Below are 27,314 nucleotides of genomic sequence, written 5' to 3'. Positions count from 1 at the left end.
CATCCTATTGACTTAGCACACAAATGGTCGTGATTGAAGTTATGAACAAGTCTATATCTATTCTGTAACATCCGGCAATACGGGCCCTATAAATTAGATGGTCATTATTCAAGATTAGTATATTTGACATGAAATGGTCTAGAATCAAGTCAAAAATTAAGGCACGTGGCTGATTGAGCTTCTTGGCGACGTTATGGTTATTAGTTGCAGAAAACACTATAGTAGGGGATAATGTGGCGGCAATGGGGTACTCAATTGGCCTTCATGGAGGTGACCCACACACATACTGTAAAAAATGTGTGGACTGCTGCCATCATAATTCGGGCCTGGAGACCACTGCCATCGAACTTAGGGAATGACAGCGGAAATATGCTGAAAGCTAAACTGTTGACTTGGCGAACATCGCTTCAGTCAACACACTTAAAAACTATTGACCGACATAGGTCAATTATGCTCAAAGCTAAGGTGTGACTTGGCGAACATCGCTCTGGTCAACACACTTGAAATAATTGACCGACATAGGTCAATATCTACTTAAAAAACTAGTCAAAATTATGGGAGGATGACGGGAAATGGTTAAATTATGATGTGATTTGGCGAGCAACGCTCCAAGGACACCTTTAAACGTCATTGAGTAAGATCAAATTCAAATGGTTCAAATGGCTCTGAGCACTATGGGACTCAACTGCTGAGGTCATTAGTCCCCTAGAACTTAGAACTAGTTAAACCTAACTAACCTAAGGACATCACAAACATCCATGCCCGAGGCAGGATTCGAACCTGCGACCGTAGCGGTCCTGCGGTTCCAGACTGCAGCGCCTTTAACCGCACGGCCACTTCAGCCGGCTGAGTAAGATCAATTCTAACTGATCCGGCTAGTCTTCACCAAAATTCTAGGTAAACGGTGCAACTGAGGCTGCTTATTATTAAAATTAATATATATATATATATATATATATATATATATATATATATAATTGCTGACATGGGCGCGAAATGTTGAAGATATTTAAATAACAATTTTTCTTTGCTGATTAGTAGGTTTACTATTTTCTACAGATCTGAAACGGAACTGGACTTTTTAAATTAATTCCCTCGAGACGAATAATAAATCTGTGTTATGACAAGCATGATCTGTGATACTGACACTTGTCAACTCCTTCCTTCTGTAATTTCTTCAGTTCTACAGACGAAGACATTGTAATTACACCGAATAGCCAAAGAAACTAGTTCACCTGCCTAAAATCGTGTAGGGCGCCAGCGAGCACGCAGAAGTGCGGCAACACAACGTGCCATAGACTCGACTAACGTCTGAAGTAGTTCTGTAGGGAACTGACACTATCAATCCTGCAGGGCTTCAATAAATCCGTAAGAGTAAGGGGGGTTGGAGATCTCTTCTGAAAACAGCGTTGCAAGGCATCCCAGATATGGGATGGTGGCCAGCGAAGTGCTTAAATTCAGAAGTGTGTTCCTGGAGCCAATATGAAGAAATTCTGAATGTGTGGGGTGTCGCGTTGTCCTGCTGGAACTGCCCATATCCATCGGAATGCACAATGGATATAAATGGATGCTTAAGGGGCTCCAGAAAGGCTCAAAATCATGAAAAGTTCAATTTTTACTTTTTTGCGTTTTCTGAATCTGCAGACTATTACCTTTTAATAGATATGTAATTTATTCAATTCCGAAGACTACAACTATTTTTAAATTTTTTTTGAAATGTGTTCTACATTGGCGTGACCAACTGTGGCGCTGTTAAACTGCTGTCAAATGGTGTTATTATTAACGTCCGTGTTCATCAGGTACATTTTAGTGATGTGAGATAAAGTATGTGTTGTGGCTAACCTGTGATGGTTCAATATATATCGCTGGTGTGATTGTCGATTGTTTCATGTTTATTTACTCTGTCGTTATCTCGAAAATATTCGTAAATAATTCTGTTCCTTGAGTCTCTGTTTTGTTGAAGTATAATAATGAGTAAAAGTAAAGTTATTAGAAATCCTCTGAAGGCTTTTAAGAAAAGGAGAAATGTTGGAAAGCCAAAGGTATGTGTTATTACTGTAAACAATAAAGACGATAACCAAGTGAGTGAACCTAACCTCTCAAGTACACCTGCCCATAGCAGTCAAAGTGGGAAAGAAAATACTTCACAGAAGAAGCTTGGTTCAATGAGTGAAAACTATGAATGTTTTATGGGCGAATCGGATGTGAATGAAATATTTGATATGTCGGTTCTCAAAGGAATTTTTTCAAACTGTGTAAGATGTATTCATTGTAGTGAAGTTGGTCTGGAACTCTCCATAATAAAGCACATAGGACTTGCTAGTGAAATACAACTGAAATGTGATAAGTTTTCATACATGACCACCTTTTGGAACAGTGTTGCAGTAACTGCAACTGAAGAAAATGGTAGCAAAATCTACGAACACAACAACGAGCGATGCTTGCTTTAGACAAGGAACGCCTTCGGGCTGCAGACAGGGCTGTAAAGAGTCTAGAAATACAAGCAAGAGTAAACAGGAGGAGGAACAAGAGGAAGCTGGAGGAGGAGTTTGCAGAGGATGAAGATAATCCATCCTATGGACCTGGAATGCACTAAAAAGTTAATCCAATCTTTGTCGCTCGATTCCCAAAACTTTTATTTTCTCATACTAATTACATGTTTTCTAAGGATCTTCCAAACATATTTGTTTCAAACTTTCAGTAAATGTTACACAGTACCTTCTGCATAATTTAACACAGCCTTTTTCCAAAAAACTGTATATTTTTGAATATATAAATAAAAAATTGCAAAAAAATGTTGTGAATTTTCATTACAATTGAAAAAAAATCATCTTTAATAACCGAACTAAAATTTTGTAAAATCCCTGTGTTAAGTTGTAGCCCATTTTCCAATAAATAATCTGTAAAAATTTCAACTTCCTACCTCAAATACTTTGTGAGGAAAGATGTAATTTATAAGCGTTATTTTAACATTGCAAGTAAAGGGCGTTCCGGAGCCCCTTAAGTACGTGTAACCTGTCAGAGTCGTATCTAGACGTATCACAAGTCCCATATCACTCCACCTGCACACGCTCCACAACATTAAAAGCCTCCACCAGCTTGATCAGTCCCCTGCTGACATGCAGGGTCCATGGATTCATGAGGTTGTCTCCATACCCGTACACGTCCATCTGCTCGATATAATTTGAAACAAGACTCGTCCAACCAGGCGATTGTTTCCAATCATCAACAGTCCAAGGTCGGTGCTGACGGGCTCAGAGGAGGCATAAAGCTTTCTGTCGTGCAATCATCAAGGGTGGGCCTTTGTCTCCGAAAGCCCATATCGATTATGCTACGTTGAATGGTCACACGCTGACACTTGTTGATGGCCCAGCTTTGAAATCTGCAGCAATTTGCGGTATGGTTTCACTTTTGTGACGTTGAACGATTCTCTTCACTCGTCGTTGACGCCGTTCTTGCAGGACCTTTTTTTCGGCCGCAGCGATGTCTGAGATTTCATGTTTTACCAGTTTCCTGGTATTCGCGGTACGCTCGTGAAATGGTCGTACGAGAAAATCCGCACTTCATCGCTATCTCGGAGATGTTGTGCCCCATCGGTCGTGCGCCGCCTATAACGCCACGTTCAAACTCACTAAAATATTGATAACCTTCCATTGAAGCAGCAGTACCAGATCTAACAACTGTGCCACACTCTTGTCTTATATAGGCGTTGCCGACCGCAGCGCCGTATTCTGCCTCTTTACCCATCTCTGTACGCTTGCCCATACCTGTTCTTTGGCACTTCAGTGTACATATGTTGTATAGACCACTATACGACTAATTCAAATGGCTCAAATGGCTCTGAGCACTATGGGACTTAACATCTGAGGTCGTCTGTCCCCTAGACTTAGAACTACTTAAACCTAACTAACCTAAGGACATCACACGCATCCATGCCCGAGGTAGGATTCGAACATGCGACCTTAGCGGTCGCGCAGTTCCAGACTGAAGCGCCTAGAACCGCTCGGCCACACCGACCGTCACTATACGACTAGAAATGGTTCTGGTGGTGAATATAAACGTACCTGTGGCAGAGTGCTCCCTCTGGTCGATGAAGTCGATCATGGGCTCGCCGGCGAAGCCGGGCACTGCGGCCACGCAGGTGAGCGTCATGGTGCCCACGTGGGCGTCCGTCAGGTGCATCTTGAGCTTCGACGTCGACCACGACAGGTGCTCGCTGTCCGGATCGCGGTGCTCCGTCTGCTGGTAGTGGCTCCCAGGGATCTGCACACATCAGGGTATCACGCATTAATGTCAGGCATGTGTAGAGCGACAGGGATTACATAACATTTTCGTCAGAGAGTGCCCCGTGTGGTTCCTGAAAGGACCGATATCTAAATGGCAATGTGCATTACAAATGAACGGAGAAACATTACATAACGCCGTACACAGTAAGCTGAAACAAATTTCTCTGCTGCAAAGTCAGTCAAATGTGACGGCTGTGAAATCTCAGGACTCATGAAGCGTATCTGTACGGAAGAAAGGTGTGGATAGAGTTAAGGGCACGCGACTTCTGGCTCATTAGTGCCAATAAAGTTCATTATATAATTCGAACATCACTAAATAGTATGCCGACCGAAGTGGCCGATCGGTTCTAGGCGCTTCAGTCTGGAATCGCGCGACCGCTACGGTCGCAGGTTCGAATCCTGCCTCGGGCATGGATGGTTGTGATGTCCTTAGGTTAGTTAGGTTTAAGTAGTTCTAAGTTCTAGGGGACTGATGACCTCACATGTTAAGTTCCATAGTGCTCAGAGCCATTTGAACTAAATAGTATGACACACATAACATAACCACCCTCAATTCTTTAGGGACTCTAACTCAAGTTTATGAAATACCCTCAAGCATCTCATTACATTAAAAATGAGTTAATGTATTAGGTATTTGACGTTACCCATGTAAAGCCTGTATACTTGAAGAAGCAGAAGCTAATTACGTTGTATTGATATGTGGTGTCTGTTCTGTTGGACATTTCCGACATATCAGACACCATTGGTGATACAGTGGCCATAGAGTAACTACATTACGAGAAATCAAGACCTATAGGTATTGAAATGAAACTATGGTTAAGGTTGAGAATTTTGCTGGACCAGGGCTCAAAGTCCGACGTTGCACTTCTCTAAATGATTGCCTTAACCGTCTCGGCCATCCGGACAAACTTCCCTCCAATCCAAATTCCCAACCACAGCCTGTCACGCGCAAGTAGCGTCCCCATCCATTAGACCCATTGCTCTGTAACATATGCTAAGTCCAAATATATATATATATATATATATATATATATATATATATATATATATATATATATATATTCAGGGTGTCCCAGCCATTTTGTCCACCCAAAATATCTCTAGAACAATAACAGCTATTGCAAAACGACTTTCACCGGTATCAATGCAGGGCTGGAGCCCATGCGCTGCTAGGCGTGAACCCCATGCTGCCCGTAATCGCAGCAGGATGGCAGCAGACCGTATTATTCGTTTCGGATCTCTTGATAAGTATGGAAGTGTGATTACGCATGTCAATCACACGCCGATTACGGGCAGCATTGGGTTCACGCCTGAGCCTCAGGACGTGCGTTAGCAGCGCATGTCGGGTGTTTCAAGCGTCAACTTCGCGTCTTAATATCTCGGGATTTAATGGGAATATTGCGATGCAATCAACGCCATTGTGTATGTGCTTTGTCATGCTATGGATTGCTGAAGAAAAAATTTAGGAGGTCCATTTAAAAAAAACATAAGTTTGTGTTGAAAAACACATATGCTTCCGCTTTAGAATGTTTCCAAACATGTACAGTCTTAGACAATAAAACTGACTGCCGGCCGGCCGCCACAGAGACTAAGTCCGAGTCATTCACTTAAGGTGGCCAATAAAACTGACCGCCCCTGACAACTCTAAGTCCGGCAATCTGCACAATCTGGCATCACTGTAAGATGCGGAAGTGTCAGGAGGAAGTGTTATCTACTTCCGAGAGGTTGTTGGACTACGTGAGCCCGTGGTCTAGTGGCAAGCGTCGTTCGTTCTAAAGTTATAGTCGCCTGTTCGCGTCAAACTGTATTTTTTTTTTTTTTTTTTTTTTTTTTTTTTTTTTTTTTGCCACAATCCGTCTAAAGTTATGAGTCTGACTGAACATCGAAGATAATTCGCTTAACATTCTACCCACCAGCAATAACAAGTATTCCAGAAAAAAATTCCGCAGGATAGCTCGTGGCTGCGCCGCGATCGTAACAGCTTACGCTCGAGCGTTTCCTCGCGCTGCAACGGCTACCGGCCACCGGCCAGACGCCACCCGCCGCCTGAAATCCGGCGCCGCCCAGGTGAACGCGTCGCGACGCTGTCAGTGTGTGTCTCAACTGTCATTTTCGAATTTGAAGTTCTAGTTATTATCTGGCAGTTAAGCAATGGATTTTGCAAACTTGAAAATCATGAACTACAGTTAAGCATTGTAAAATTGAGGCGCAAGTGGAAATAGGTGTAACATCTGCAACACAACGTTTACTTTTGGTATAACAGAGGGGTGAATGCAGAGGAGGCAAATAGAAAGATTTGAATTGTGTGTGGAGCGAGTGCTTTTGGGAAAAATACGCCAGAAAAAGATAGTCTTGTTTCAACAAAGATCGTTCTGGCATGAATGATTTTCCACATTAAGGAAGTCTCGACTACCGATATATGTGATAGATTACCATTATACTATCATGTGACATTTGCGTTCAACAGGCAAAGTTCAGAAGTCTGGTGTATGAGTACTGCATGCTCTAATTCGAAACAACAAAAATCAACGGAGTGACTATTATTGAACGTCATCAGGTCGCTCAATGAGCATTCGTATGCTATACTGTTTCTGGTGACGTGTTATGATGCGTTTATCGTTAACTTCCTAAGAAGAAATGAAAGGCTGAGCCCCTCCAAAAGACATAAGATTAGTATTTTCTTGGGATCCAAATAGAGTGGACATTTCATCACTGGTTAATATTCTGATGACTAATGACATGATACCCGTTGCAATTGCTCCATGGCACCTGTGAGTAGAGTCTCACGTTGGTTACTATAAGAATACGCAGGCAGTGATATCCGCTCACTGCAGTCAGAGCAAAGGTGATTTCTTTCTGTTTAGGGCGAAGCGTCAGCTGCAGTGTCCACGCTCAGCCAACATAAACAAATCGCGGCGGCATTGGGCACTGCTAATCGCTGCACTTGTCGCGAGCCTCGACAACAAGAGCGCACTGTTTCTGCTAGCGATACTATGGAGTTAAAACATCTTACTTAACGTAATACGCAGGACGTGGGATGGGTAAAAATTCAGTTTGTAACTTCCCATCGCATTAAAATACTTTACAGTCATATTTGATGCAATATTTATTGTTGGTTGTCTCTCTAATGTTAATAGTATTGATTCAGATTGTGCGTTAACACGAAAACACACACACACACACACACACACACACACACACGCAAACAGTCATTGATTCCAGTGAGGGTGACAACTACTGTGTGTTGAACAACACATGCACCAGTCAGTTCCTCAGTTGGCGTCGAGTGGATGAGATTTTTCAATTACCTTGCATTGCAAGAATTGTAAGGAGGTGACTGAAAGTAAATGAACTTGTTGTATGCTAAAGAGCTGCGACAAAGCAAAGCTTGACCGATTATCAGATAATTGTCCACATGGGCTTTGTGGACGGGTATACTTTTAGTAACCAACCCACCCACGATCATTACGTAAGATTTCTCGAGGGCGTAGGGGAATTGACTTCATTAAGTCGTCGACAGTGTAGCGTGATGGTTTACTTCCCACCATACGTTTTCTATATTCGTCCAAAGGTCGCTTGCGTTTGTAGGGACACATGGCAATGACCTTGTTACCTCTGCCCACATATTCTCTATCTGGTTGATGTTCGGTGATCGTGGAACAAACGGCAACAGCTTTATTCTCTTTTGGCCCTGAAACCAATCTCGCACTGCCCTGCTATGATGGATGGGTCTCTGCTCCTGTAAATAAACTGTTATCTCGTTAGTTCATATATTTATATTTAAATAACGTATTTGTAATAAGCATATTGGATTATTATTTTCCACACTGTTTAAGAATTCATTCCCTGTCATAGTTAAGTGATCTGGATTCAACAGTCCGATTAAGAATGTGGTTCACCCAGTCTATCATATGATGAGAGTCGTAGTCGGATATCCACATTAAGACTGACTGGCTGAATCCGATTAGGACGATCTTGTATCGAAATGAAATTACAGAAATCGGATAATTTAAACGTCTGTATTGCAACAACGCTGCGCACATAAATTCCTATGATGGACTAACAGCTAGCAACTGTCTAAGAGAAAGTGAGAAATATGTCGACTAGCAGCAATCTATGGTAATTATAAGCCATATTTATCTGATGGAAATATTGAATCGAACAATACACCTCTATTTCAGTGGAGGGAAGATACTCCATATCAGATTTGCTGATGACATAATAATAATAATAATAATAATAATAATAATAATAATCCCGTGTGGCCGATAGGGGAAACCCTCCTCCATATGGGTGGTACCGAGGAAATCAAATACTTGGGGTGAACCAAATACTAACACAATCCTGAACGGCTACTCAATCCGTTGCACCCGAAATCCTGACACATCTGAGTGAAAATCACCGCTACTCTGGTCACCGTCTGTTAGCTCAATGATCTTGGCTGAAAATATTTGCTTCCAAAGGCTTCAACACCCTCTGGTCCTGTCCGGTCCTGGTATCACCCAGGTCAAACCAATGAAACACAAGAAAACATTAACTATGCAAGCAAAGGTAACTTTACCCCAGGTGGTACACAACCTGGCCACCGATAGGCGGCAGTTGGATTTTCGGGCTCTGGGTTAGCACGGCAGAGAATATCGAAGATCTCTGGTAAATTTCTCTACAAGCAGAAAACATTCATTTAAAAACTAAACATCGATACATTGATGCAAACAAGAAACCTCAATAATCTCAGAAAAGAAATCGTCCGCCATAAAATTCTCATCCTTGCTCTTCAAGAACCACGATTAATTGACAATTAAAACTTGCATTACGGAAACCATGGCATCTTCAAGAGCAAAATACAACAAAAGGTAGCGAAAGGGGTACCAATCTTCGGCAATGCATTTCTCGAACACAGATCTATCATCAACTCTGTGAAAGAAATCGCATCCATCAACAATCGACTTATGACTATCCTTATTCAGAGCCCCTATAAAAGATATACACTCGAAAATACTTTGAGCAAAATTCACCAAGATGACGTGAAAATACTAATGGGAGACTTCAACTCTCTATTTGGGACAGAAAAAACCTGTAGAAAAATCATTGGTACAAATTCAACACACCGAAACGCTTAGACCAACGGCACACGTCTGACTGACATTTGCCAACAATTCAACCACAAAAGAACGTCTTCCCACTTTAGGAAGTAGCCTGTTCACAAGAAACATGATTGGCTACCAGGTGCAAGCTGCTTTCGTTCGCCTGAAAGCCAGATTTTTAATTCTTTTGTAGCAGAGCTACAAGCAGGCAGATACAAACGCAATAAGGGAATCGTAAGACAACGCTCGAGCAAAATGCGCCTCGCTACTTTCAGTAACCCTTAGTGTCAGAGCGAAAACCTTACGGTACTGCCAAATCCATAATGACGACATATTTTTGTTGTTGTGAATACATAATTTTATCTATGAAATGCCACATTTTCATAATAATTGCGAATGATACAGGAAATGAAGAAAATACAGATCTTTTTGAAGTCAAAAGTCGGTAATCTCCTACTAATTCGTGTTAAAAGAGACTCAATCGTCTTACAGATACTTAATGCTTTATTAAGATAGTCTGCGGTCGTGATGTTTCTGTAGTAAGCTGAATTTAATTTGTATTAGTACAGTGAATATTTTAATTGGAATTTCCATTATTTTACTAAACGCAACAGTAATCATCAAAGAGAAATTAATCAGCAAAAGAATTTTCTTTCGTGATATCAAAAACGATCTGACAATGCTAAAGTTGTTTACAAATTCTAAGCCAGTAGATACCCACTGGTTCCAACGATATCATTATACCAGAGTAGTTTTAAGAGTATTTTCGTGTAGAAATGAATTGCGTTGACGGTTGATTGATCCAGAGCGGGAAAGGTAAAACTTTACAAATATATGACGAGAGGGACAAGTGCTTGAGAGAGGATTTCTCCATCAATACAAGTGCCTGAGAGACGACTTTAATTTCAATCTCCTGGATAGTTTTGTTTCTCAAATCAACAAGTGGGTTATCATGCAGTAGCACATGTGATGTAGTTGTGTTGCTCGATTTTCTTACGCTGAGACCGAAAGGTGTCTCAGTTATTGGCAACAAATTCCAGCTGTGTTGCACACAGCCCTTGGAGCTATCAGATTTAAAATATTATGTTCACACTACTCTTTGCTCGAGTTTATGTCTTTTGGAGGGGCTCAGCCTTTCATTTCTTCTTAGGAAGTTAACGATAAACGCATCATAACACGTCACCAGAAACAGTATAGCAACGAATGCTCATTGAGCGACCTGATGACGTTCAATAATAGTCACTCCGTTGATTTTTGTTGTTTCGAATTAGAGCATGCAGTACTCATACACCAGACTTCTGAACTTTGCCTGTTGAATGCAAATGTCACATGATGGTATAATGGTAATCTATCACATATATCAGTAGTCGAGACTTCCTTAACGTGGAAAATCATTCATGCCAGAACGATCTTTGTTGAAACAAGACTATCTTTTTCTGGCGTATTTTTCCCAAAAGCACTCGCTCCACACAAAATTCAAATCTTTCTAGTTGCCTCCTCTGCATTCACCCCTCTGTTATACCAAAAGTAAACGTTGTGTTGCAGATGTTACACCTATTTCCACTTGCGCCTCAATTTTACAATGCTTAACTGTAGTTCATGATTTTCAAGTTTGCAAAATCCATTGCTTAACTGCCAGATAATAACTAGAACTTCAAATTCGAAAATGACAGTTGAGACACACACTGACAGCGTCGCGACGCGTTCACCTGGGCGGCGCCAGATTTCAGGCGGCGGGTGGCGTCTGGCTGGTGGCCGGTAGCCGCTGCAGCGCGAGGAAACGCTCGAGCGTAAGCTGTTATGATCGCGGCGCAGCCACGAGCTATCCTGCGGAATTGTTTCTGGAATACTTGTTATTGCTGGTGGGTAGAATGTTAAGCGAATTATCTTCGATGTTCAGTCAGACTCATAACTTTAGACGGATTGTGGCAAAAAAAAAAAGAAAAAAAAATACAGTTGGACGCGAACAGGCGACTATAACTTTAGAACGAACGACGCTTGCCACTAGACCACGGGCTCACGTAGTCCAACAACCTCTCGGAAGTAGATAACACTTCCTCCTGACACTTCCGCATCTTACAGTGATGCCAGATTGTGCAGATTGCCGGACTTAGAGTTGTCAGGGGCGGTCAGTTTTATTGGCCACCTTAAGTGAATGACTCGGACTTAGTCTCTGTGGCGGCCGGCCGGCGGTCAGTTTTATTGTCTAAGACTGTACATTCATGGGCTCCAGCCCTGCGTTGATATCGGTGAAAGTCGTTTTGCAATAGCTGTTATTGTTCTAGAGATATTTTAGGTGGACAAGTGGACAAGATAGCTGGGACATCCTATATATATATATATATATATATATATATATATATATATATATATATATATTTTTTTTTTTTTTTTTTTTTTTTTCAAGTTGAAGGTGGATGTGGTGATGCTCTCTTTTGGAGGTCACAAATGTTAAAGACGTGGTGAACAGACGCTGACCACTAGTCGCTTCTACGGCCACATACATAGAATGAACTACAACAGACTCACAAACAGGATAGTTGAATCAAAAACACCAGCTGGTTTGAAGAAGTAGTAGAAGACCTAAAACAAAAAGAGATCAGTATTGAAATGATAAATGTGTAAGGCATATGCAGAAACAAAATTATAAACACGAAATTTGAAGTAGAAGTAAGGAAGAAAACGGGCAAAATATGGACAGAGCAAAGGAAACAGGAACACAGCCAAAGAGTGAAGAGCTTTCGGGAAGAGAAAAAAAAGGAAGGAAACAAGAAGAATATGAATATTTATGTAATTTCAGGTTAATCACTGTCGTGGTGTCAAAAATGTGTCTGAACGGCTCTGGGTGCTTTCAGTGCAGATGCACCGTATGTCCCGAATCCCTGCAGAACTTAGCGAATGCTATGAGCATTGGGGCTAATGCCGGGGGCGGTACCTGCGTGTGATACGTTGAGGTTGAGAATTTGGGTTGGACGGGAAGAATGTACGGACGGCTGAGGAAGTTAAGCCAACCATTCTAAAGAAGCAGAGCTTCCAGGTTAGACGCCTGGTCAGGCACCAAATTTCAGCCTTCACCATTAATTTATTTCAACACCTCTGTCAGGCTAAAGTGCTGATTTCTCGTAATTTACTAATTACTTTAGTTTTATCCACCCACACACTGATGAAGTCAAACTCAAAATGTGTAGAAACGTTTAAAAATTAACTTTAAAATTTAAACAATGGAAAATCCGGGATGGAATGTAATAATATTATGAAAACAGATAATATACATTCTCATTCTCACGCAAACGCAACTTGCACACACACGACTACAGCCTCTGTAGTCGTGTGTTTGCTAGATGCGTTTGCGTGAGTATGTGAGTGTATGTTGGCTGTTTTCGACAAAGGCCTTTTTGGCCGAAAGCTCACTTTTCGACACACTTATTGCTGTGCCTACCTGCGACTCAGCATTTCTTCTCTATGGCGAGTAGCACTACCCTTTTCATAACATAGTAATTTTAAAATTGGTTGGATATCGCAAAGTACTCTTATTATGAAACACTGGATAAGCGTAGTCTGTGCAATTTGCGCTCCGTTTTAAGAAAAGGTAGGTTTTTATGTACGAATGCCTATGGCGTCTTATCTCCTGAACAAAGAGGCGTACAGTGATATAATATTGTAGGTAGACTCGTCGGTATGTGTGAAACTGTCTACAAAATGTGTTGCCAATAGTGTCAAATTAAAACATCATACCTGATGATGAAGTCTTACTGCATGAACAGCGAATATGTAGTGCGTGATAAAGTATTTTCAGTACATTATTTTGAGCCCCCCCCCCCCCCCCAAGAGCCATGGACCTTGCCGCTGGTGGAGAGGCTTGCGTGCCTCAGCGATACAGATGGCCGTGCCGTAGGTGCAACCACAACGGAGGGGTATCTGTTGAGAGGCCAGACAAACATGTGGTTCCTGAAGAGGGGCAGCAGCCTTTTCAGTAGTTGCAGGGGCAACAGTCTGGATGATTGACTGATATGGCCCTGTAACATTAACCAAAACTGCCTTGCTGTGCTGCTACTGCGAACGGCTGAAAGCAAGGGGAAACTACAGCCGTATTTTTTCCCGAGGACATGCAGCTTTACTGTATGATTAAATGATGATGGTGTCCTCTTGGGTAAAATATTCCGGAGGTAAAATAGTCCCCCATTCGGATCTCCGGGCGGGGACTACTCAGGAGGACGTCGTTATCAGGAGAAAGAAAACTGGCGTTCTACGGATCGGAGCGTGGAATGTCAGATCCCTTAACCGGGCAGGTACGTTAGAAAATTTAAAAAGGGAAATGGATAGGTTAAAGTTAGATATAGTGGGAATTAGTGAAGTTCGGTGGCAGGAGGAACAAGACTTTTGGTCTGGTGATTACAGGGTTATAAATACAAAATCAAATAGGGGTAATGCAAGAGTAGGTTTAATAATGAATAAAAAAATAAGAGTCCGTGTTAGCTACTACAAACAGCATAGTGAACGCATTATTGTGGCCAAGTTGCACACGAAGCCCACGCCCACTACAGTAGTACAAGTTTATATGCCAACTAGTTCTGAAGATGATGAAGAAATAGATGAAATATATGACGACATAAAAGAAATCATTCAGGTAGTGAAGGGAGACGAAAATTTAATAGTCATGGGTGACTGGAATTCGTCAGTAGGAAAAGGGAGAGAAGGAAACATAGTAGGTGAATATGTATTGGGGGGAAGAAATGAAAGAGGAAGCCGCCTTGTAGAATTTTGCACAGAGCATAACTCAATCATAGCTAACACTTGGTTCAAGAATCATAAAAGAAGGTTGTATACCTGGAAGAATCCTGGAGATACTAAAAGGTATCAGATAGATTATATAATGGTAAGACAGAGATTTAAGAATCAGGTTTTAAATTGTAAGACATTTCCAGGGGCAGATGTGGATTCTGACCACAATCTATTGGTTATGAACTGCAGATTGAAACTGAAGAAACTGCAAAAAGGTGGGAATTTAAGGAGATGGGACCTGGATAAACTGAAAGAACCAGAGGTTGTACAGAGTTTCAGGGAGAGCATAAGGGAACAATTGACAGGAATGGGGGAAAGAAATACAGTAGAAAAAGAATGGGTAGCTATGAGGGATGAAGTAGCGAAGGCGGCAGACGATCAAGTAGGTAAAAAGACGAGGGCTAATAGAAATCCTTGGGTAACAGAAGAAATATTGAATTTAATTGATGAAAGAAAAAAATATAAAAATGCAGTAAATGAAGGAGGCAGAAAGGAATACAAACGTCTCAAAAATGAGATCGACAGGAAGTGCAAAATGGCTACGCAGGGATGGCTAGAGGACAAATGTAAGGATGTAGAGGCTTGTCTCACTAGGGGTAAGATAGATACTGCCTACAGGAAAATTAAAGAGACCTTTGGAGAGAAGAGAACCACTTGTATGAATATCAAGAGCCCAGATGGCAACCCAGTTCTAAGCAAAGAAGGGAAGGCAGAAAGGTGGAAGGAGTATATAGAGGGTTTATACACGGGGCAATGTACTTGAGGACAATATTATGGAAATGGAAGAGGATGTAGATGAAGACGAAATGAGAGATAAGATACTGCGTGAAGAGTTTGACAGAGCACTGAAAGATCTGAGTCGAAACAAGGCCCCAGGAGTAGACAACATTCCATTAGAACTACTGATGGCCTTGGGAGAGCCAGTCATGGCAAAACTCTACCATCTGGTGAGCAAGATGTATGAGACAGGCGAAATACCCTCAGACTTCAAGAAGAATATAATAATTCCAATCCCAAAGAAAGCAGGTGTTGACAGATGTGAAAATTACAGAACTATCAGTTTAATAAGTCACAGCTGCAAAATACTAACGCGAATTCTTTGCAGACGAATGGAAAAACTGATAGAAGCGGACCTCGGGGAAGATCAGTTTGGATTCCGTAGAAATGTTGGAACACGTGAGGCAATACTAACCTTACGACTTATCTTAGAAGAAAGATTAAGAAAAGGCAAACCTACGTTTCTAGCATTTGTAGACTTAGAGAAAGCTTTTGACAATGTTAACTGGAATACTCTCTTTCAAATTCTAAAGGTGGCAGGGGTAAAATACAGGGAGCGAAAGGCTATTTACAATTTGTACAGGAACCAGATGGCAGTTATAAGAGTCGAGGGGCATGAAAGGGAAGCAGTGGTTGGAAAAAGAGTGAGACAGGGTTGTAGCCTCTCCCCGATGTTATTCAATCTGTATATTGAGCAAGCAGTAAAGGAAACAAAAGAAAAATTCGGAGTAGGTAATAAAATTCATGGAGAAGAATTAAAAACTTTGAGGTTCGCCGATGACATTGTAAGTCTGTCACAGGCAGCAAAGGACTTGGAAGAGCAGTTGAACGGAATGGACAGTGTCTTGAAAGGAGGATATAAGATGAACATCCAAAAAAGCAAAACGAGGATAATGGAATGTAGTCAAATTAAATCGGGTGATGCTGAGGGAGTTAGATTAGGAAATGAGACACTTAAAGTAGTAAAGGAGTTTTGCTATTTAGGGAGTAAAAAACTGATGATGGTCGAAGTAGAGAGGATATAAAATGTAGACTGGCAATGGCAAGGAAATCGTTTCTGAAGAAGAAAAATTTGTTAACATCGAGTATAGATTTAAGTGTCAGAAAGTCGTTTCTGAAAGTATTTGTATGGAGTGTAGCCACGTATGGAAGTGAAACATGGACGATAAATATGTCGGACAGGAGGAGAATAGAAGCTTTCGAAATGTGGTGCTACAGAAGAATGCTGAAGATTAGATGGGTAGATCACATAACTAATGAGGAGGTATTGAATAGAATTGGGTAGGAGTTTGTGGCACAACTTGACGAGAAGAAGGGACCGTTTGGCAGGACATGTTCTGAGGCATCAAGGGATCACAAATTTAGCATTGGAGGGCAGCGTGGAGGGTAAAAATCGTAGAGGGAGACCAAGAGATGAATACACTAAGCAGATTCAGAAGGATGTAGGTTGCAGTAGGTACTGGGAGATGAAGAAGCTTGCACAACAACAACAACATTTTGAGGGGTTGTCAAAGAGAAAAAGTGTAGAAAAAGTTTGACTTTGTAAGTAAAGTTTCGTACAATTGTTGATATTTTTAAAGGCGGGTTTTAAATAGCCAGGATGATTTGCGCGGCGTGAGTTATGCTGCCTCACGATGTATACACAGTTACCTTTTCATAATTCAGTGCAGCTGAGAAAGTGGGCCTGCATAGCCGGTATTTGAATATTACTGAGTGACTGATGATTCATTAAGACAGAGATCCATAACTGAATAAGAGTTAGCTTTCTGCTTGTAGTGTCCAGCTGACCAGTGAAGATGTTTCTTCAGTTTTGGAATAATTGATTTTAAGTACAAACAATAATTAAAACCTCAACACCAATACATTGCTCGTGAATATCTTTTTGATGAACTATCAAAATAATTTGTGGGATCATTACCCACAATATTTAGCAATCAGCAATTGTTGAAACAGCGCTCATCAACGTACGTAGTGTGCACTTAAAACCTGACAGCATCGAAATATAAGCTGCTTATTGCTAACATTTTGTGACTGCATTTCGACATTTCATTCCAAGTATTCCCTAATATTTATGGACTGTGATAGAATTCCGCGATAAACAACGTGACTCGGTTACAGGTAATTACGTAATTACGTGCTCAGTGTGAAATATTTCCGGAAGGTGTAGACTGATATATATATATATATATATATATATATATATATATATATATATATGTGTGTGTGTGTGTGTGTGTGTGTGTCTGTCTCCAATGGGTCATCAGACGCGTTTTCTCTGTTGTTGAACGAGAAATTTGGAATTTAATACATTAAATGTGTTCGCAGTTGGTAATATAGACAACCATCAGCTGTGGAATGCAATGACGACAGTGAAAATTTGTGACGAAGCATGACTCGAACTTGAATTTTCCGCTTTTCATTTGGCTACCCGTGCACTGCTCAAGGCCAGATCAAAACCTCCATATATCGTCAGCCATGTGTCTACACCCTGCATATCCTCGTACATCGTATTTGCAATTTAGTCTTTACAACGAGTAGTTGGGATCAGCCCAAATAAGTGCTGCTCGTCACGTCTTTCATGAGACGTCCATCGTCGACGGGAAGCGACGGTTTATTTCTTGTTATAAATACAATTATTTTAATCGTAATTTTACGTGCCCATTCGCCAGAGCGGTTACAAATTAGTCAAGTGAGATATTCGCCTGATCGATAACCTATTACTCCACCAGCGACTTCGCAGCGGCGCTGCGTTGCGGTTCCATTCAGCGCGAGCCAGGGCAGTGCTACCGGTGTTGGGGTCATGGCTATCCTTCGTGTTTTACTATCCCTGTTATTACTTATCGGTAAAACAAATACTGGACCACACTAATATGTTACTGCCCTGTCAAATGGGCTCCTAAAATTCCAATTTAAAACTAATTTTGTTTCCAACTGGAAGTAAACCGACGCTTTCCGTCGATGCTGGACGTAGGATGAAAGACATGACGAGCCCTATTTATGTGAGCTGACTGCACCGACACGCTGCGAAAACGAAACTGCAGATATCTGCCAAAATATTAGAGAAAATGCGCCTTAGGAGAGACACCATGTATATTGTTACTAAACGCAGGTAAATAATTTACAAGACCATATAGGTAGTCAAAGCAGCAGGTAAAAAATTTAGTTTCACGACAAGTAATCTTTACATTACGTTTCGGGTCCACGACTTTGAACAGATTAATAACAGTTTCACAATTTAGGAGAGCGTGACAATATAGTATGACGAATTGAAAGTATAATATACGCCGGTACAGTCAGTTTCCGTGTTATGAAGCATGAGCGCCTACAGATTTCCACTTCTACCATGCGAAAGACTACTGCTGCCTCCCTAGCCGCGGTGTAACCGTGACCAAGCAATGACGGACTAACGTCATCACTTTAGCTGAACTTCATTACAACAAATTTTTTCATCAGTGTACAATCTCCTCACCGGCGTAGATCGCCACCAGACAAAGGCAAAACAGTACACCTCTCAAGGCTGAACCGGAACAGTATGCTTGTCGTTATAACAAAGAACAGAGCAGAATTAGAATGGCGAATGCTTTCTCAGTCTAGGGCAACCTCGTGGTTTCCAATCAGCGAGGGATGGTTGGTTGCAAAGAGTTGTTCACAATGCTTACATTCGTCAGTCGGAGCTGACAACAGGAGATAAACGAAAGGTATTGCAAAGAAAATATCGTGATCAATTGAAAGCACAATGTAACGGGAAAAAATGAAAGTGCAGAATGAATAGGACACTTTTAAACCGTCCAAATAAGGTGTTCCCCATGACGTGACCCCTAGACATCTGATGCGAAGAATCTGAAAGACACTGTGTAACCGAAGTTGCGAGGAAGAAGTACGTTTTCGACCACCTCACACGCTTTCGGGGTCAGAATAATTTATCGAGATGCAGGTAGGTCAGTTTTCCAGTAAGCATAACGACAGGCACCATGGAATTAACATTTTTGTTGCTGCTACAGTCAGACTCTCCAGGTAAATGTTGTCTACAAGAACGTATCGCCATTGGACGATTGTAACAAATGCTTAACGCCTTGTACAAAACCTCCACTTGGTGCAATGAATGGCACTTCACTTTAAATACGCATACAAGCACAAAACCGGAACAAAGCGATAGAGTCTGATTAAAAGTTTACCAGTGAACGTCTGGTGCACGTCGCATCGTTTAGCTAGTTAGGGGTGTTGCTAAGAAGGGCCGGCCGTTGTGGCCGAGCGGTTCTAGGCGCTTCAGTCCGGAACCGCGCTGCTGCTACGGTCGCAGGTTCGAATCCTGCCTCAGGCATGGGTGTGTGTGGTGTCCTTAGGTTAGTTAGCTTTAAGTAGCACTAAGTCTAGGGGACTGTTGACCTCAAATGTTAAGTCCCTTAGTGCTCAGAGCCATTTGAACCATTTGCTAAGAAGGGATGTGAATTCGGAGCGACAAGTGAAAACTGTAGTAGAAGGCAAATCGAATGAAGGTCCTGTTGGAAGGGATCTGGAAAAGAGCAGTACATCTGTGAAAGTAATAGAATACAAGACATTAGTGCGACAGTTTCTTAAGTAATGCCCCAGCCTTTCCAGTCTTTATAAACTAGGGATGACAAGTGACATTTAATTCAACGTTGTGCTGTTGTGACCATGACGCGTCTATGTGGCCTGTACTCTAGCGTAGGAGAGATACTCGGTGAGCCCGAATTGGATTTTTATTTTAGAAAGGTGGCATTATTCTCCCGAAACCCTTGGTGGCGGTTCATTTAATGAGGTTTCAACCTGAGGATATCGATAAGCTCCGTACCGCTCATCGACTGAGTGAAAGGAGAAAGTGAGAAAGGAGAAAACCTCGCTGGATAATGGTCACGTGCGAAACAATGGCAATGGTCCATTGTGTGACTCACTGTGAGGCAGGTTCACCTACGCGCTCAGGAACAAGTGCCTAGCGAAATCCTAACACAGTAAAGTTAACACATTTAGCACATTTGGCGGTACGCTATACCGAAGCGAGTGTACCCGCCGTGTGTTCTCGTATCCCGCACGGGCACAGCTTTTCCATAAGCTCAAATGTGTTTTCCTGCATGCTACACCACTTCTAGCTGCAGGATATCCGTGGTAGTACGTACTTTGTCTTCTAGATGCAGGACGAGCCGATTTGCAAGTGTGCGCTTACTGAATATGTTGTAGGAACATCGGGTAGTAGCCGTCGGAACTGACGTGAAGAACAGAAAGGGCCTACTTACAAGTTTAAAAACACGTAATCTGAAGCAAAACGATTTTTTTTTCTTTTTTTGGGTGGCGGGCGGGCGAGTGGGGGGGGGGGGGGGAGGGGAGGGAGAGTCCTATTCTAGCGCTCAAATGGAAAAAAATAGCACGTGATTATTTACCTCTCCACAGCACATCAGGCAACCACCACAGAGATTTCTGTACGTGCAAAAGGATATTTTACTGGAACAGTGATAGGTTACAACATAAACAAGAATGATGTACACCGTGTCAATTAGCGTTCCAGCTTCTACCCATTCGCAAGTAAACCAATGAAGTAGAGGACATACCTTTTCTTTCACGTTCTCCTAATGTCTGCTGTGAATGGTTTTAGTTAGTCCAATGATGTCACCAAGCCAATGATATCCCTAGTGAAATTTATTTTAAAAATGTTGGCAACGGTCTTGGTAGTTGCAGAACGAGACATTCGATCGTTGGAACCAACACCAACCACTAGATAGAAACCTGGACAGAAATTTCGGTTGCCATTTCCAGAAAAGGTGCCACCTCATGTCAACAAAGTAAACGCCACGTGCTACTATAAAGTTTGCTCTGACAACGAAAAGAAAGAGGCTTACAAGCTGATAAGAAAAGAAAGAAAATGGTGGTACAAAGACTGCAATCAGGAACTTTGCGTACCTCATTGTTTTCAGGACTACCGTTAGCAAGTAAATTATTCATAAATTACATATAATCATTTTTATAATAAAATATCAAATAATTGTACACTTGTGAAGTAATTTTTTTGTTTTTGTTTCTACTTGAAATCTTTGTGAGCATAAGTAAAACTTTTCCCGCGAGTTTTTTCCATGTTTTTCGTTACTCTAAAGCGCCAGTACTGATGCGAACACACACACACACACACACACACACACACACATATATATATATATATATATATATATAGCTAGGAACGGGAAACGTTTAGCGTCGTCCTTACTAACCGTGTCAGTACGCAGTGCGCTTGTGCATGGTGCGGTTGTTTACCTCAAGTCACAGTCCGACAGTGCTTGCCGTAGTGCACGGTACTACAGTGTTGTTACATGAACAACGAATACAGTTTTGTGTAGTGAAAATGGCACAGATCTTCACACATGCAGAGTATGCTGACGTGGTGTTTTTCTATGGTTATTCAAATGGGAATTCCAGGGCTGCTGTGCGAGAATGCCAACAACAATTTCCGAATCACAGAGAGCCAGAGAGCATAGTGTGTAGCAGGGTGTTTCACGGATGTGTGAGTGTGGTACGCTCCCCACCGTAAACGTTGTCTCTGAACGTCCCGTACAACAACTTTTAATGAAGTTGAGAATATTCTACAAGTAGTGGAACGCAACCATACTAGTAGCTCTAGAAGAATTGCTGCCCCATTTGGTGTTCCACAAACACGAGTGATACCCACAGCACATGAGCACGGTCTGTAACCCCTTTCATCGACAGAGTGTACATCATCTGCATGAAGGAGATGCTTCCGCCCGTCAAGAATTCTGTCAATGGATCATTGCCAATGAGCGGTTAATTCCACGTATTCTGTTCACTGATGAGTCAACATTTACCCTTAACGGAATCTACAGCACGAGCAACTCTCTTGGATGGGCAAATGAAAATGTGCAAGATACTGTGAAAACGAATTTTCAACAACGTTTCTCAGTCAATGTGTGGTGCGGTATTATTGATGACCAACTCGACGGTCCAGTTGTTTTAGGTAACTGTCTTACTTGGACACAGTATGTTGAGTTTCTTCAAAATGTGTTACGAGAATGCGTGGAGGATATCCCTTTGGGAACACGAGCTCGTGTGTACTTTCAGCATGACGGGGCTCCTACACATTCCTTACGACCAGTGACGCAGTATCTCAACACAACGTATCCTGGTAGTTGGATCGCTCGCCGTGGAGGCATTGTTTGGCCAACGAGGTCACCCGATCTCACCCCAGTGGATTACTCTTTGTAGAGGTGGCTGAAGAGCAACGCCTACAAGCGCAGAGTGGACACAAGAGAGGATCTTCTCGCTCATATTTTATATGCTTGTGCCCAGGTAAAGGATTGTAAAGCTGAGCTCCGATATGCGACACAACACCTGTCTACGAAACCAGCAACGTGCATTGAAGTTGAGGCTGGACTGTTTGAACATCTTCTGTGACGAAACGCACACAAACAAACCATAACAAAACAAAACTTTCTGGCAGATTAAAACTGTGTGCCCGACCGAGACTCGAACTCGGGACCTTTGCCTTTCGCGGGCAAGTGCTCTACCAACTGAGCTACCGAAGCACGACTCACGCCCGGTACTCACAGCTTTACTTCTGCCAGTACCTCGTCTCCTACCTTCCAAACTTTACAGAAGCTCTCCTGCGAACCTGCCGAACTAGCACTCCTGAAAGAAAGGATATTGCGGGGGAGCTTCTGTAAAGTTTGGAAGGTAGGAGACGAGGTACTGGCAGAAGTAAAGCTGTGAGTACCGGGCGTGAGTCGTGCTTCGGTAGCTCAGTTGGTAGAGCACTTACCTGCGAAAGGCAAAGGTCCCGAGTTCGAGTCTCGGTCGGGCACACAGTTTTAATCTGCCAGAAAGTTTCATATCAGCGCACACTGCGCTGCAGAGTGAAAATCTCATTCTGCATTACAAAACAGTATCTTAATTTACCGTCACCTGCACCTTTCCCTTTCCTAGCTGTTTTCATTGGTTTACCTGGAGATGCTTAAGAAAAGGGTATATGTTTATTAGAAGTTTTTTTGTTCAGAATCACTAGCAGTATCACCTGTCAAAGCATGTACCTTTCCTTCTGACTCGCCCTGTATATATGAGAGCTATTCTGAAGGTAAGGTTCTGTCAGTTGTGGAATGGAAACTACTGTGAAAATGAAAAGTGTTTTATTTACATCAGTTAGCTGCAATTACAGCTATTTCTCTTCACAGTCGCCGCTACGACTTAGACATGTGTCGTAGTATTGTACCAACTTTCCAGTATCAGTCGCCTGCCCTTTCCAACAATTCTGTACGCTGGTCGACAGCTCGCTGTCTGTACTGCAATGCTGTCCCCGTGGCCAGCGAGTCATGTGAGCAGAGATGAAATTCAGGGGTAGCCTATTATGGGTTGTATTGCGGGTGGTCAAACACTTTCCAACGAAAACACTCCAGTAGCATCTTCATTGCCCCGCAGGGAGCAGCTGAGAATTGTTATGAAGAAGAAAGTGAATGACAGTTGTGTTATGTGGGTTGCTTGAAATCAGGCGAAATCTCTCAAAAGGCACTCACACTTCGTGGGAGACACTATTTACGTAGGTAGCTTTACACGCTCACTGTGCACATAGAACTGAAAGTTTACTAGACATTGCCCAACATATCTGTGTAAAGCTTCATCGGGTTTTCTCTGTGGTTTCCATTTCTTGCCCGATCGGATCTTGCTTTCTGAATAGCCCTAGTTGTCTTTATGATGATGAACAATGCGTACGTCACAATCCGTTACTTCAATCTTAGTGGGAAGCACAAGAAATTTGAAAATCTGACTGATGGAAAAGCTTTCTCATTTTTGAACTACGGATAGACAGCATAAGAAAAAGACTTGTGTGTGTGTGTGTGTGTGTGTGTGTGTGTGTGTGTGTGTGTGTGTCTTAACACATTAAAGTATTAAATTGGTGGTGTCAGCGAGAATCGAAAAAGTATATTGGAGACAGGAGGTGTTAACATCATATACGTCTTAAAACAAAGAAGTAGAGCTCTTACTCGGAATAAGCGGTTGTTTCTCTCTCCTCTGACACGCCAGTCTCGCTTAGAACGAGCGCTTCGCCACACTTCTGCGGCTGACAACTGACGTGATTGCTTTACGATGTAACGTGCTGTCGGTAATTCCGATCTCGACGCTTCTTCAATTCCAGTTCCGCGCCCTATGATGAATATTTTTAAGATTGTTAGAATATTTTGCCACCAAACACCATCACTGTTAGTTGGTGTAGGTCGTTGAACAGTCCTCTTTGAACAGACTTCTTTTCGGCATGAATAATGGTTTAGGACATTATATCATTCAGTATGGTATCGTATCTGATAAACTTCGTCACCCCTCCCCACCTGATGAAAACAGCATACTGCGAAATTTTTACCAAACAGTTTTCTGAACTGCTCCGGTTCATACAGGAAGAGGCCACAAAGTGTCAAAAGATAAGAACGTTCAACATTGGCTCACTTCTACACTGTAAAGGCCTAAAGAAGGAGGATAATACAGTTTACCGTATGAACAGCAAGCAGCAACGTACGTTAAAGACACTGCTCAAACAGGCTCACGATACACGAGTGTGTGCATTGTCACTTTATCTGCTCACTGCTCTTCTCAGTGGACGGCGTACGTGGGGTCACTGATTCAAGACGTTTGGTGTAATCCTGGCTACACATTTAACTTTAAAACGGCGAGATATTGTGAAATTTTAGAAATTTAGCTCAAAATCTTGTGGGGATTATCGCAGCTCAAAAATCAGTCGTGCGGAAATTTTACATGACTAACTTTATCACCTTCATCTCTAAATTGGTATAAGGCAAGTCCGTTCATTTTTTGTATAATTAAAGATGAAAGATTTTTCAATTATATACTCCCGATCCTGGGAGTTTCCTCTCACTTTACTCTGCCTAGTACCTCCTACATAATTAAAGGCAGGGGAATACTGTCATCAATTAGTGGCGCTACTGGCAATCAATTTCAAAATAACATGATGTATATTAGCAGTACGATTCTTCGCTCACCCGAGTACGAACAGATGCTCATAAATAATATAGGTAAAATAATAACCAAGATGGCTGGAATATGTTAGGTCAAAAGTGCTAGGATTGATTAGAATGGCACACAAGCAATCAGAAAGAAAATTTGAACTGTTTGATTCTGTAAAGGACTGACAGAAAGCATTGCTAGTGAACGTTAAAACATGTGACAGTTTTTTTTTTCTCGTCAGTCGTCTGAAAGATATTTGGCGCATTCCCCCCCCCCCCCCCTTAACCAACCAATTCCTCACGCACTTACGAGAACCTGTTAATACAGAGCAGCACTTGTACTCTACGTTCTCAATTATTTATTGAGGGTGATGCGATCTCTGTCTTCCTCTATAGGTATCTCAAATACCATGGAAATTATTCTCTGATGTCTTATCACATCCCTTATCATCGTGCATCTTCTTCTTGTCCAAATGTTCCTTTCTTCGCCGATTCTGCAGGAACGTCTTCATTCCTTATTATCAATGAAAGTCGCCAACAGCCAGGTGATTGAGATGTTATTTTATTTTATTTTTAATAACAGTTTCGGCATTCCACGATGCTATCTTCAGGCTCCATACGCAACTCTAAAAAATAAACGATGTTTTCATACAGTGCCGTATATTCTCGGATATCGTGAATGCAAAACTGTGTCCCACGTGCTCCATTCGTAGACTTTGTTGCAACTCTAGTTTTGAATTCACAACTTCGAGGAATATATGGCACTGCATGAGAACACCGTCTACTCTGAGAGACGCATATGGGGCCTGAAAATGGCACTGTGAAATGCCGAAACTACGAGTAGTAGTCAAAATAAAATAAAATAAAATAACATCTCAACCACACGGCTGTTGGCGAATTTCATTGATAATTACTTGACCAGCTGATGTCTCCCGTCCATGATGGATCAACAGAGACTCATTACTTGTTAGTCTATCGTATATTCAACATCATTCTATTGCACCAAATGTCACACTTCATTTATTCTGTCTTTCAGCTTTGCCACAGTCCATAAGCGACTACGACACAACGCTGTGCTTCAAAGTACATTCTCACAAATTTCTCCCTCCCCTCAGATTAAGGCCGATGTTTGACACTAGCAGACTTCTCGGCTAGAAATGCCTTCGTTACTCGTGCTAATCCGCCTTTTACTTCCGCCTTTCTTCATCCAACATCTGTTATATTCCAGAATGAGATTTTCACTCTGCAGCGGAATGCGCGCTGTTCTGAAACTTCCTTGCAGACTGAAACTGTGTGCAGGACCGAGACTCGAAATCGGGACCTTTGCCTTTTGCTGGCAAGTGCTCTACCAACTGAGTTACCCAAGCACGACTCACGACCCGACCTCGCAGCTTCACTTCTGCCAGTACCTCGTCTCCTATCTTCCAAACTTCGCAGAAGCTCTTCTGCGAACCTTGCAGAAATAGCACTTATGGAAGAAATAAGCACTTGCCAGCGAAAGGCAAAGGTCCCGAGTTCGAGTGTCGGTCCGACATACAGTTTTAATCTACCACAAACTTTTCATGTGTTATACTGCTTCCTTTCTAGCGGAACTGCTTTCCTTTGTCTTCTTCGTGGTTTATAGATTTGAAGGTTATAGCCGATCTTATTTATGCTAGAGTACCTCATTACACTAGTCTTCCTTTGGTGTAGTACTCGTCATTCGTATTCTGTACTCGTCATACTGTTCATTCCATTCAAGAGGTCTTGTAACTCTTCTTCAGTTTCAGTGATGTCAGCAACGTCATCGGAGAATCTCATCATAGATATATTTTCCACCCTGACTTAACCCCACTCTTTAAATTACTTTTATTTCTATCATTGCTTCATCGATGTACAGATTGAACAGTAGGTGCGGAAGGCTCTATTTTTCCCTTAAATACTTTTTAATCTTAGTATTTCGTTCTTTGTCTTCCAGTCTAGTTGTTTCCTCTTACTTCTTGTACATATTGTGCATTAACAGTCAGTCCCTACAGCTTACACCTATTATTCGGAAGATTTCGAACATCTTGCACCATTATACAATGTTAGACGATGTTCTTAGATAGACAAATCCTATGAATGTGTCTTGATTTGTCCTGAGACTTATTTTCGTTTTCAATCGCAATATCAGAACTGCATCACCGGTGTCAATACTTGCCTGTAACCCAAACTGATCGTCAACAAACAGATCTTCAATAAGCTTTCCACACATCCTGTATATTATTCTTTTCAGGAACTTGCAAGGATGAGCTGTGATGCTCATGCTATATTTGTCGCACATATCTTTCTTTGTTATCTTCGGGCTCGTATAGATAATATTTTTTTCAGAAAGTCTGTTGGTAAGGCTCCAGTCTCACAGATTCTACACATCAACTTGAGTAGCCGTTTGGTTGCCACTT

At 41.9% G+C, this 27,314-nt stretch overlaps 1 protein-coding gene across 1 annotated transcript in view; it reads right to left on the bottom strand.

The window, feature by feature from the left end:
- Nucleotides 1-27,314, bottom strand: part of LOC124802722 — a 544,884-nt gene that overhangs the window by 20,471 nt on the left and 497,099 nt on the right. The window contains exon 5 of the mRNA XM_047263691.1: nt 4,065-4,263. Coding sequence (XP_047119647.1) covers nt 4,065-4,263 — 199 coding nt within the window. The remainder of the gene's footprint in view (nt 1-4,064; nt 4,264-27,314) is intronic.

The sequence above is a fragment of the Schistocerca piceifrons genome, chromosome 6, assembly GCF_021461385.2.
Source record: "Schistocerca piceifrons isolate TAMUIC-IGC-003096 chromosome 6, iqSchPice1.1, whole genome shotgun sequence".
Taxonomy (NCBI): Eukaryota; Metazoa; Arthropoda; class Insecta; order Orthoptera; family Acrididae; genus Schistocerca; species Schistocerca piceifrons.
The sequence above is the reverse complement of the archived record's forward strand: the minus strand, read 5'-3'. Positions and strand labels throughout refer to the sequence as shown.